At 43.3% G+C, this 13,513-nt stretch overlaps 1 protein-coding gene across 2 annotated transcripts in view; it reads left to right on the forward strand.

Annotated features, from left to right (window-relative positions):
* Positions 1-13,513, forward strand: part of LOC147717192 (ATP-dependent RNA helicase DHX58-like) — a 96,142-nt gene that overhangs the window by 68,148 nt on the left and 14,481 nt on the right. For both annotated transcript variants that reach the window (XM_086924143.1, XM_086924144.1), the window contains one exon: positions 2,008-2,198. In XM_086924143.1, coding sequence (XP_086780269.1) covers positions 2,008-2,198 — 191 coding nt within the window. The remainder of the gene's footprint in view (positions 1-2,007; positions 2,199-13,513) is intronic.

Below are 13,513 nucleotides of genomic sequence, written 5' to 3' on the forward strand. Positions count from 1 at the left end.
TTTTACTATTTATAAATTGTCTTTTATACGATGTATCTTTTATGATCTGAATAAAGAATTTCAACTACTGGCAGAGAAAAATGTCCCTGCTGGCGTAATACAGAAAATGTATTGAGCTACACAGTTTAGTGTAATTTAGATTACTGAATTACAATTTTGCTCACCTCTAGTTCTCTATGCTTCACTTTGAGTGCTGCAGGGAATTCGATTTGAATGCAGATGTTGTGTGTGCCTGGTTTCGGATTCCAAGTACTCCAAAATTACAGCATTTATAAAATTAAGAAATTTGCACAGGCGAACAAGTCACTAAAGAGACGAATGTGTGGATTTTAGCTGGTGTAAAACAACATTATCTTGGTAATTCCCTCCTTCTGACATAAAAAACCTCACATTGAGCTGTAAAATAATTCCTGAGAAATACTAAAAGATGCATATCAGATATTTAACAAGGCATTTTTAAGGCCTGGGCAAACGTTTAAATTTACAAAAGTTTGTGTTGTACTAAAAATCACAAAACTACTTGAAATGTTGCATTATGTGATTTTGTGTAACTTTTTTACCTACACGCACCCCGTGTAAAAAAAATTTCATGAGGTACCAGAAGGAGATTAGCGGAATTTCACAGGAAAAACGTTTAACCTGCTAGACTTAGAATGAAGCCCTAAATGTTTGGGTGGATGTAGGGTGAGATTTTGCTGCTAGTGTAAGATGTAAGACTACTCGAACTGAAGACGGAAGTCCTCCCCGGGAGTTCAAACTTCTCCCATGGCATGTAGGGCGAACTCACCTTGAAGGGTGAGTCTGAAGCTCATACTCTGACCCTTTCATCTTTTGTCCCCTGCAGAGAATATCCACAGTTGTCCCTGTTTTAGGCCAGCTACATTGCAGGTTATTTATGAATAAAAATGTCTCTATTACATTGGGAGTAACCTGGGAGGGTGACATTAGTCCGCTTGAAGACAAGGAATGGATGGAAGCACTGCAGGGCACAAGAGAGGTGGCGATAAGGGTAAGATTCCGACTGATTCCGTTGAAGGCCCTTCACAGAGTATACTACCCCAGAACGGTGTTACACCGAATGGGACAGAATGAAGGTGCACAGTGACAGAGGGTGTGGAATGGAGGGAACCTTCTACCATTTGATATGGGGCTGTCAAAGCTTACAAGAGTTTTGGCAAAAAGTTGGAGAAGTACTGACGGTAGTTATGGGAGTAGACGTTCAGTTGACTCCGAAGTGGTTTCTATTTATGATTACCAGAGGTAAAGCTTTTTCCACCTTAGTCCCTAAGCTCTGGAATTCCCTCCCCACCGAACTGGTAGGACAACCCTCTTTGGAGCGTTTCCGCAAAGAATTGAAAACCTGGCTTTTTCGAGAGGCCTACTCGTAGTCCTGGATCCGGTGATTTGAGACCCGTTATTCTGATATTTATTCTTAGTTTGGCGCCTTGATGCCCTTGGGCTAAGTTGCGCGGTAAAAGTCTCCCCTCAGTCACTCACTCACCGGGGAGGAAGACAGATACACAGGCAATGGGTGACTTTGGCATTGGGAGTAGCAAAGCCGAATGTTGCAAGGAGATGGGGGACAACCGATATTCTGACAATAGGGAGTGGAAAACCGACTTAGACTGGTGTAGGCAAGCAGAACAAACAAAATAAAAGAGCAGGGGTCACCCGAGGAAATGGGAGAAGTTATGGGGAGCCTGGCAGACCTACAGAGTTCTATGAGGGAAGTAGTGTAGGTAGGTACTGACATGCAATGAGTTGTTGTTGTAAAGATCTATGTACCATTGATTACATAATAAACAAAGCTATTGTAATTCAATGTAACTGTCTCCCAATTGTACTGATTGCTGAGCATATATTAATAAAAAGAACGTAAAAAAAATGTCTCTATTAAGACATGCTCAGCTATCCAGACCCCTGTTTTTGCACCTAGGTGCATGTATCCTGCTGTATCATTCATGCTCAATGTCTTCAATTTCCTGCATTATCACATTTTCTATTTAGATCCGGAAACTGCAAACAGAATCAATAATTTCCAGGAAAGTGAAACAACAGAAATTAGATGAAAAGAAAAGGACATTCCAACCACAGGATGTTCGGCTTTACTGTAGGAACTGCAACGAAGCAGTCGCCCATGGAGACGACCTGCGCACGATTGAGAACTCGCATCATGTTAACATCAGTCTTGACTTTAAGTAAGTATTGTTATTTTATTTTTTAAATATATGTTATTTTAGTAAAGAGTTCAGCTTAACATTACCCTTATGGTTTCTATGTGCTAGGAAGAATAAATGACAATTACCCGAAAACCAAAGATTATGCATTTAATTAGCAGAAAGATAGATTATCGTTACTTCTCATGATCAAGGGGACAGCATTCTATAAAGAGGGAACCATTGTAGAGAAAGTCTGGCTTTCCGAAAGCAAAACACTTAACAAAATGTTGGAGGATCCTAGAATTCTTACTGGTACATACCATGCTAGAAATCATTGGAGGTAGAGTGGGGATTCTGTCATCGAATTCAGCTACCTTATTACAAGAAGCTAGTAAATCTTTCCAGAAAAGGAGTGGCTTGACTAAACCTGGGAACACAATAAGGCATGATCTTGCACAGCCACTTCAGTTGTAACAAATGAGCTCTAACATCTCTTTGGATCTTTGTTTATCATTTGGAGGGCTTCATTCATTTGTATCCCTAGATTAGTTCTGCCTTGTGGCAAACTCCCATTAAGAGGGTTGTTTACAGAACTCCAGAGATCCTTGCTTCCACCCACCAGCAGTACCTCTGTGTTTTCTGTGTTTGGCATAAACCTGCATTTCCCCCGTCCACTCTGTAACTCCTAAAAGACAGTTTTGAAAGATCTTTGCTGATGCTCTATTGTTGTCCACCCTCTAAATAAGCAGCATGTCATCGAAGTAAGTATAGATATGGATGCAAAGAAGGAGGATGAATGTTGGCAAGGGAAGAGCCATAAACATTTGAAAGGCAATGTGAAAGCATTAAGCTGTGGGGACTATAAAAGTACTAGAAATAGGTAAAATAGGAATCATGAAGACGCACTGAGTCGGGTCAACTAAAGCTAAAATAATTTAAACCAAATAAAAACTCGACCTTCAATACTAGGCAGTTGGTTTGCAGCCAGTGGTCAAGAGTGTCAAATGCTGCAGATGGGTATACGTAGATCAGGGAACAGATACTCTTAACAACCACCACCACGTAAAGACTCTGTTTCAGCAACTAACACGGTCTGTGTGCTACATTCCAGGTGAAATCCCATTTGGGTATCGTCCTAAAGTATGTTATTTTCAAGTTTGGCCAGAATTGGTTTGAAACGCGCTTTGCAAGTAATTTAGCCAATAGTGGAGAAGAGAGATATGGTGGTAATTCACCAGTACACTAAGAACAAGACTCACATTCTTCAGTAAGGGTGTTTTTTAAAGTGGAACTATGCCCAGATCAGGGGACCCTTTAATAATGCTATATGAGGCAAAACTGTTTCATTTATATGACTAAGGGCATCATTACGATGCTGGTCGGACCAGCTTCCAAGGTCCTGTCGGAGTAGGTTTGACCTCCCAAGGTCTTGTCGGAAGTGGTCAGTCTGACCGCTGGATTACAATACATGCATTCTGTACTCCATCTGACCGTTGAAAGGCCTCAGACTCAAACAGCTCTTCTCCGACAGCTCAGATGGCTATCAGAGAAAAACAGCAGCCATTAGGTAGTTCTCCGACCGCTGTCCGATTACAATGTGGCTTTCCGACGAACCGATAGTGGTGGTCCGACCGGCTGCCTCGAGTCATCAGGATTGAAGGATTTGGGGTGACGCTCACCCCAATCTGCTTCTCTCCAGCAGTGTCCACCATTGGTTCCTTACTCCAGGTCCCCCCTACACCTGGGCAGCTGAACTCCGATGACTATGATCCTGTGGGTGCCAGAATCCAGGTAAGTCCTTCTGCGGTATGTATCCCCATTGACTGGACTGTGCATATTCCGCCACACTCCAGCAATGGGGTACATGGCGCCAAAGGCACATCCCCACATGTCATGCATGTGTGTACAATTGACATGGTTTCTGTGAGTTTTGTATGCATTTGCAGCGACACATTCAAGTCTATATACTCCACCATAGCTGTGACCTCTGCTGTAGCAGTGGTTTCAACTCAGTACGGCGGGGGGAAACCATCCGGCCTCTGCTGTGGGAAAGGGCTAGCGGAGACGGCGGTCGCTCTGACCTGCATCGTAATGGGGTACTTGTTGTCTCACTAGCCATGGCTCCAAACTGATTCTGATTTGAACAACGAAAGGTGTAATTGATATAAAACAGATACATGATTGATATTTATAAATGTATATAAAGTCTGTCTTGGAAAAGGCAGAAGAATAACTGGATGGATCATAGTTTTTATATGTAGTGGTATCTTTAATCACTTCAACTTTGGAGACAATGAAAGAGGCAAGATCCCACAAAGTTCTGCAGAGGCCAAAATATTGGTCTTTAGTAACACTGAGTCTGAAATGTAATTTGAGGGTTTTCAGCATTTTTTAAAACTATGGCCCAGCTTTATGCGTTTTCAACAAGATTATAGAAGTTTGCATATCTTCCGACACAGTTCTGCAACACTGTGTCACGTTCAAAGGATACACTGGTGCGGCCCCCTCAGGAACAGAAGCTCTTACCCCAAACCCACCCCAAGGATAACTCATGGACTACTGAGAATTCGCTGTCCACAGAATTAACCCCGTGGGGGAAAGGGGAAGTGGAAGACAAACAAAGAGAGACACGCTTCGGACACTGGCTTCCAAACTGGTCTGGTCTGCGCTGTAAGGCAAACACTTATTAGTTTTCTGACTCACAAGAAATGTAATATCTTATTATCTATTCTTTCCTGACCCAAGCTAATTCTTACCAGTGTCTAGACAGAAGCTAGCTCCTCCCTATGTATGTTTGCCTGGTACTTGCGTATCTGATTCACTGGAAAGAAACAGGCTGAAAACCCATTGGAAACTAAATAAGGAAAAGGCCACCAGTTTTCTCCAAGGCGGCAAGCAAACATTCAGTCTCTGAGTTTCCTTGTAGAAGGTTGCAGGAAATAAAGTCAATAAGCAATAGCACTCTCTGAAGTCTTAATTGAAATAATGCTCTCTGTACTCTGAAGTGCTAGTCTCTTAGGCTCTAGGATCCTCTTGCTTCAAACACTGCTAGCTTGAAGGTTTCATCACCTCAGTCATTGCCTAGAGACTGAAGCACATAGAACCACACTCTTACTTGGAATTCGAGGTCTTCTCTTCACAGCAACACTCTGTAGTCTCTGCTCCACATAAACCAGGAACGCTATGAGCTAGCGTCTTCGATTGTCAGACTCGAGAACACTTTGAGGAAGAAAAGGGTCAAAAACGAGGCACTCGCATAGCGAGCCAAAGTCCCTTCATATTTCGCTAATCACTGTGAAACAACAAGGGGAAAAGTTCTTTGAAATAAGCGCAAGATTTCCTCATAGAATTAACAGCGAGCACGGGAAGCTCCTGTCAGGCGATGAAAGTCGGTTGAAGTGCGCAGCGCGAGGCTCGCGCATGCGCATTACCGACAATGCTCGCCACTGCTCCCATAAACTAGACCGCTGCATGATGTTTTGCTCGATGGGACTGGAAGCTACCTTTCCAACATGGCGGGACGCTGCAGGACCTCAGCAGACACCGCAAAGATGTTTTCCAGCATGGATTCCTTTTAGCTAATATCCTTTGGCGAGGGACACGGATCCTGACAGTACCTCCCACCAAGAATGCTCCTTTCCGTTTGGGTTTAGAAGGATTGGCCTTGTGAAACTCCCGAAGGAGTCTTGGAGCATGAACGTTTTCAGAGGGCTCCCACGATCTTTCCTCTGGGCCAAAATTCTTCCAGTCAATCAGATAGTACAAGATACCTCTCTTCAATTTGGAATCTAAAACTTTATGTACCTCAAACTCTTCGTGTGTGTCTACCTGAATTGGTTTTAGTGTGAAACGCACTCTCAACTTGGGTGGCCTTTAGTTTTAACAGGGACACATGAAAGGTGGGGTGAACCTTGAGATATGGAGGCAATTGAAGTTTCACTGTAACTGGATTTAGCATCTTTTCCACTCTGAATGGGCCTAAAAATCGGGGTTGAAATTTTCGATTTATTTTTAACCGCAAATTCTTTGTGGATAGCCACACCCTATCTCCTGCCTGAAAGACTGGATTCTCTCTTCTCTTTTTATCTGCGTGTCTTTTGTAAGATTCTTTGGCCTTCTCTAAATTTCTCTTGACTTGAATGAGGGATTTCTGCATTTCACTAACCTTCTTTTCCACTGCAGGAACCGGGCTTTCCTCTTTTTCCACAATGAAAGTGGGATGCCTACCATAATTTACAAAAAAGGGTGAATAACCAGTGGAAGAGTGAACAGCATTATTATAAGCAAACTCTGCTGCCCACACCAATTCAGACCAATCCAATTTCTGATCCAAAAGGTATAAACGCAGGTACTGCTCAAGCTCCTGGTTCACTCTTTCCGTTTGGCCATCAGTTTCTGGATGGTAGCTTGTGGAGAAACGAGTGTCAATTCCCAATTTTGCAGAGAAAGCTCTCCAAAAATGTGAAACAAATTGAGGTCCTCTATCTGAAATCAATACCTTTGGAATGCCATGAAGGCGTACCACATGTTGGACAAAAAGCTGAGCTAGAAGAGGAGCATCTGGAATTTTCTTCAAGGGAATAAAGTGTGCCATTTTAGAAAAGACGTCTACAAATACCAATACTGTGGTATACCCCTGACTTAAGGGTAGTTCCACAATCAAATCCATGGACACAGTATGCCAAGGATGAGGCGGAACAGGTAAAGGTCTTAATTTACCCTGAGGAGACCTTCTCTCGGACTTCCCCCTCAGACACCTCTCACAAGTGGTTACAAATTGTCGTACCTGAGATCTCATGTCTGGCCACCAAAAATTCCTTTCCACCAACTCTGTAGTTTTATGAATTCCTTTATGCCCCGCTAACAGACTATCATGACAGGATTCCATGGCCTTTTCTTGAAGCGCAGGGGTAGGGAGGAACATGCGATGATTCTGATAAGGAACTACATTCTTCACTTCTCGACCCTCCGCCTGATTGGACCAATCCTTCATTTCTTGATCTGTCATGGATTTCTGCAACTGGACAACCAATTTTGAAGAATCCACAGCCAACACAATTTTTTCTTCTGGAATGATGTTCTGAGGTTCTTTCTCTGCATCTGAAGATCCAGACTCTATCCGAGATAAAGCGTCAGCTTTTGCATTACTCTTTCCTGGTCGAAAGGTAATAATGAAATCAAAATCAGCAAAAAATAAAGACCAACGCAACTGCCGAGCCGTGAGAGTTCGAGCAGATTTTAAAAACTGGAGGTTTCTGTGGTCAGTAAAGACTGTTATTTTATGCCTGGCTCCCATTAAATAATGGCGCCACTCCTCAAAGGCATTCTTGACTGCTAACAGTTCTTTATCCGCAATAGAATAGTTACACTCTGGGGAACTTAATTTTCTAGAATAGTAAGCCACTGGATGCAGCTGTCCTGAAGTTGGATGCCGTTGCGATAAAATCCCTCCTATAGCTCCGTCTGAAGCATCTGCTTCCACAAAAAAGGGGTCCTCCATTCGAGGATGCAACAGAATTGGTGCTCTTGTGAAGGAATCTTTGAGGTACTGGAAGGCGTTTTCAGCTTCTATGTTCCAAATGAACTTGACTCCCTTCTTCAGCAAACGAGTTATTGGAATCACCCTTTGAGAGAAATCTGGGATAAACCTTCGATAAAAATTGGAAAATCCCAAAAAACTCTGAACCTCCTTGACTGACTTCAGGGAGGGCCACTCCTGTACGGCCTTAACTTTAGTGGAATCCATACTCACACCATCAGGGAACAGTACAAACCCCAAAAACTCCACACGAGTGACATGAAACGCACATTTCTCCAGCTTCACATAGAGATGATTCTCTAGTAATTTTGTTAAAATCGCTCTCACATGAGGGATGTGCTCTTCTTCACTATTTGAGAAAATGAGTATATCGTCTATGTAGACCACTGCAACTCTGTCCAAAAATTCTCCCAAGACATCATTAACAAAATGTTGGAAAGCAGCGGGAGCGTTACAAAGTCCATAGGGCATTACACAATACTCAAATAACCCATATCGTGTTCTGAACGCAGTCTTCCATTCATCTCCGGATGCCACTCGAATTTAATGATACGCCCCTCTGAGATCCAACTTGGTATAGATCTTGGCATCTTTAACTTGATCAAGCAACACTGAAATTAGCGGGAGAGGATAGCGATTCTTCACTGTCACTTGATTAACCGCTCTATAGTCTATGCAAGCCCGAAGATCCCCATCTCGTTTTGGAATAAAAAACAAAGGAGATGACACCGGGGACTGAGATGGTCGTACGAATCCATTTGCCAGATGCTTATCCAGATATTCCTTGAGATACCGATTTTCTTTTTCAGTGAGAGCGTATATCCGACTGCAAGGTAGAATCGCTCCTGGCTCAATTTCAATTTTACAATCGTATGGGCGATGGGGAGGTAATTGATCTGCACCCCCTTTGTCAAACACCAACGCCAAATCCTGATATTGCTCAGGAATTTCCTTAACCTCCAAGGCGCAGAATCGAGTTGTGTGACCAAAGGCTAAAATCTTTACTGGAGTGGACTCTTCCTTAGATTCTTGAACACTAAAACAATTTTCACTACAATAAGAAGAGTTCATTTCAATGGTTCTCTTACTCCAATCTATTCTCGGGTTGTGTTCTGTTAACCAAGGCAAACCAAGGATCAATTGAAACTGGGGTGCGTCTATTAAATTGAACGACATCCACTCCGAGTGCCCATTCAACCCAGTTAGCAACACCATTTCCGTTTCATGAGTAATCGGACCTGATGACAGGTTGGTCCCATCTACTGCTCGAACTGCTTCCGGCACAAGTTTTTGGACTGGTCGAATTCCATTTTGCCTGGCATATTTTAGGTCACAGAAGTTCCCTGTGGCTCCTGAATCAATCATCACGGAAACTTCATGTAACTCATGGTTACGAAATTTGACTACAAAAACAGCTGTCAAATGAGGAGCCGCAGACTGTAAGGTATTCATAATATGTTGTTTGTCTGGAGTCGTCTTTGAAAACGCTTCCACCCGTGCGACTCTATCTACGGGCGAAGCCGATCTTTTACTGACGAGGTGGTCTTTGGTCTCTTGGAACATTCCTTAACAAAATGGCCAGCGCCCCCGCAATATAGACATAGTTGGGAACTTCTTCTTTGCTCTATTTTCCTCTTTAGAAAGTGGTCCACGCACAGAGCCTATTTGCATGGGTTCTTCCGAGGAGGCTGCTTCTGAATTCTTTGAAGATTCAACCTTAACTCTATCAAATCGTGGGGGTATGAAGCGAAAATCCTTCTTCTTTTCATTCCGCCGCTCACTAAGCCGATGATCCAACTGCAACACCAGATCTATTAGTTCTGAAACTTCTGTAGGTCTTTGAGGGATTTGAGCCAGAGCATCTTTAAGTTCATCTCGCAGGCCTCTGTAGAAGATCGCCGCACGTTTTGCCTCTGGCCAATTAGTTTCCACCACTAACTTATTGAAACTTGCCAAGTACCCAACCAAGTCTTGATTTCCTTGTTTAAGGTCCAACAACTCATTGTCTGTAGCTTGTGATGCTGACCTTCGATCAAATATTCTCTCAAACTCTAACTTAAAGTTGGCATAATTGGTCAAAACAGGATCCTTTCTGGTGACCAAGGACATGGACCATGCAGCCGCATCTCCCGTCAGGTACGACAAAATGAAGGCCACCTTAGCTTGGTCGACTGTAAAAATAACCGGATGACACAGAAAGTGTAATGAACACTGTGTCAAAAAGATTTGCGCTTTCATAGGGTCCCCATCATATCTCTCAGGAGAGGCTAACGGAATCACTGGGGAGATGGAATGAATCACCTGGGTGGAGACACCCGCTGAGGATGAGGGTTGAGATGTAGGAATATCACTTTGAAATAATGACCCAGCTGCTTCTAAGTCGTCTAACCTTTGCTTAGTTTGGGTGGACTCCTGCCTAGACCTCCTAATCTCCTCCCTCAGGGCTTTATTTTCTTCTAAGGTATTATTCAATTGTTCCTGCATACCACTCAAAACAGCCGTTAAGGCTTTTAGGTCTATGTTCTCCACCATCTTCTGCTCAGGAGGGAGCCTAATTCCTCAATTAAGAGGCTGGCACTTCAATCTGTCACGTTCAAAGGATACACTGGTGCGGCCCCCTCAGGAACAGAAGCTCTTACCCCAAATCCACCCCAAGGATAACTCAGGGACTACTGAGAATTCGCTGTCCACAGAATTAACCCCGTGGGGGAAAGGGGAAGTGGAAGACAAACAAAGAGAGACACGCTTCGGACACTGGCTTCCAAACTGGTCTGGTCTGGTCTGCGCTGTAAGGCAAACACTTATTAGTTTTCTGACTCACAAGAAATGTATTATCTTATTATCTATTCTTTCCTGACCCAAGCTAATTCTTACCAGTGTCTAGACAGAAGCTAGCTCCTCCCTATGTATGTTTGCCTGGTACTTGGGTATCTGATTCACTGGAAAGAAACAGGCTGAAAACCCATTGGAAACTAAATAAGGAAAAGGCCACCAGTTTTCTCCAAGGCGGCAAGCAAACATTCAGTCTCTGAGTTTCCTTGTAGAAGGTTGCAGGAAATAAAGTCAATAAGCAATAGCACTCCCTGAAGTCTTAATTGAAATAATGCTCTCTGTACTCTGAAGTGCTAGTCTCTTAGGCTCTAGGATCCTCTTGCTTCAAACACTGCTAGCTTGAAGGTTTCATCACCTCAGTCATTGCCTAGAGACTGAAGCACATAGAACCACACTCTTACTTGGAATTCGAGGTCTTCTCTTCACAGAAAACACTCTGTAGTCTCTGCTCCACATAAACCAGGAACGCTATGAGGTAGCGTCTTCGATTGTCAGACTCGAGAACAATTTGAGGAAGAAAAGGGTCAAAAACGAGGCACTCGCATAGCGAGCCAACGTCCCTTCATATTTCGCTAATCACTGTGAAACAACAAGGGGAAAAGTTATTTGAAATAAGCGCAAGATTTCCTCATAGAATTAACAGCGAGCACGGGAAGCTCCTGTCAGGCGATGAAAGTCGGTTGAAGTGCGCAGCGCGAGGCACGCGCATGCGCATTACCGACAATGCTCGCCACTGCTCCCATAAACTAGACCGCTGCATGATGTTTTGCTCGATGGGACTGGAAGCTACCTTTCCAACATGGCGGGACGCTGCAGGACCTCAGCAGACACCGCAAAGATGTTTTCCAGCATGGATTCCTTTTAGCTAATATCCTTTGGCGAGGGACACGGATCCTGACACACTGTTTGTGTTCAACATTTCTAGTTTCAGTGTTCAATTCTATCAGTAATTTTGAGCAGACTGCAGTGTATTACAAAGTCACTTGATTTGGATTTTAAGAGAATTAGTCAAACACATAAATCACTCAACCCAAAAAATCTTAATATATTAAAAAGTACTTTTTATTGCCAATAAGTGAACCAGAGGTCCGAAGTGTTTTAGTGACTTTCTGAGTGGAGAATTTCCACTATTCACACAATATGCAAGGCAGAGAAAGAAATCGGGCATGAAGGCTTTCAAAGGATAATTTTAAATCGATTCGATAGTGATCTGACCAAGTGAGACCTATTGTCCAGAACATGATCACCAATATTTGTATGATTCATAACAGTCTGTCGCAAACCACATATATTTATGTTTTCTTCAAGATCTTTACATTTCTTCCCCTTCACAGCTTATAGGAAATAGCCGACACGGGGATTATACTTGTCAAGAATGAATTGATACGATTGAAGACAACATGTGGGGCCTTTAAAAAGAGGGGATAAATGAAGAAGATGAGCCAGAAGGTTCCCATATCAAGATAGAAAATTGTGTGTAGCACAGAGAGAGATATTGTTACTAATGCAACTTTGCATCCAACAGCATGCAGTGTGTTGGGAATAGTAGACATTGGAAATTGCTCCCGTATGGTCAATACAAGGACACTGCTATTTTTTATGTGCTGTCTAAGTTAAAGAAAGGAGATTCCAGTCGCACCAATTAAACAAGCATTTACAATGCAACGGTTTCGCCTTTGGAAAAGTTAGAGCTATTGGCATTGTAAATGACAACATTTTTATTTATGTGTTGGCTTTGAAAACATAAATAAATGGCATTGTCATTTACCAAGCCAATAGCCTAATCTCACGCAAATGCGACACCTATTGCATTTGCACCCACACAAAACCGGATCACAAGAAGGGAACAGAGGCACACACAAAACCGGGTCACAAGCAGGAAACAGAGGCACACACAAACCCGGGTCACAAGCAGGCAACAGAGGCACACACAAAACCGGGTCACAAGCAGGCAACAGAGGCACACACAAAACTGGGTCACAAGCAGGCAACAGAGGCACACACAAAACCGGGTCGCAAGCAGGCAACAGAGGCACACACAAAAGCGGGGAGAGGGAGTGCTTTGGCAAGGGGTGCTATACCATACCTCAAGTGTGAGTGGCTCCCTTGGCGCAGTGGACTCACTCAGCGGGTTCGCTGAGACTCCAGAGTATAAATATGGTATCTTTCCCCAACAAGGGGAGAAGAGTGCTTTGTCAAAGGGCACAAAGGACAGGGGGTAGGCAGAGTAGCAGGCAAGGGGAGAGAATTCGGGGGAGAGGGAATAGGAGCTAGAGACGAGACAATGAGGAGAGACGAAAAGAAGTCTGTCTAAAGACCGACTGGGTAGGTGATGACCAAGGAGGGAATCCATGGCCCATCTCCCCTATAGCTAAACTAAGTAGCTCCATCGGGCGTCAGACAAAATAGTTCAGTCTCAATACATTAAGAGAGGAATGCATGGGGAGTTATTCCTTATTTGCGATTAGCAATTTGCTAATCGCAAATAAGGAATATGTAGGAATCTCATTTCTTTATGCAATTTCTACATGAATCCCGTTTTGCGAGTCCTTAATAGCGATTCGCTATGAATCGCTATTAGGGGCTCGCAAAACGGGAGAATGATGAATCAGGCTGTAAATCCATATGAAATCACTCTTTGGCCCCTCAACCGTAATTAAAGTACGGCCCTACTCCCAGATCAACTGTCAGTTTGAGCAGGACACCTTTCCTGCTCCCTCTCGCTTTGGCATACGTTCAGTTGTTCTCCATCTTACTCCTCTAGAAGATAGTTCCCAATTTAATCACACCATCTTCATCCTAGCCTATTCTAAATCTTGCAAAAATCCCTTCCCTTCATCCCAGACAAGTATTAGTCTGTCTCCACCAGACTACCCCCGCCTCAGTCCTCCCACAAATGAAACCAAAGAAATCAATTAAAAGGGGTATGCCATTACTTCCAGAACAATTAATACAGCAGTGCCTTGACTAGTAATCAGAATGA

The sequence above is a fragment of the Lissotriton vulgaris genome, chromosome 5 (genome assembly GCF_964263255.1).
Source record: "Lissotriton vulgaris chromosome 5, aLisVul1.2, whole genome shotgun sequence".
Lineage (NCBI taxonomy): Eukaryota > Metazoa > Chordata > Amphibia > Caudata > Salamandridae > Lissotriton > Lissotriton vulgaris.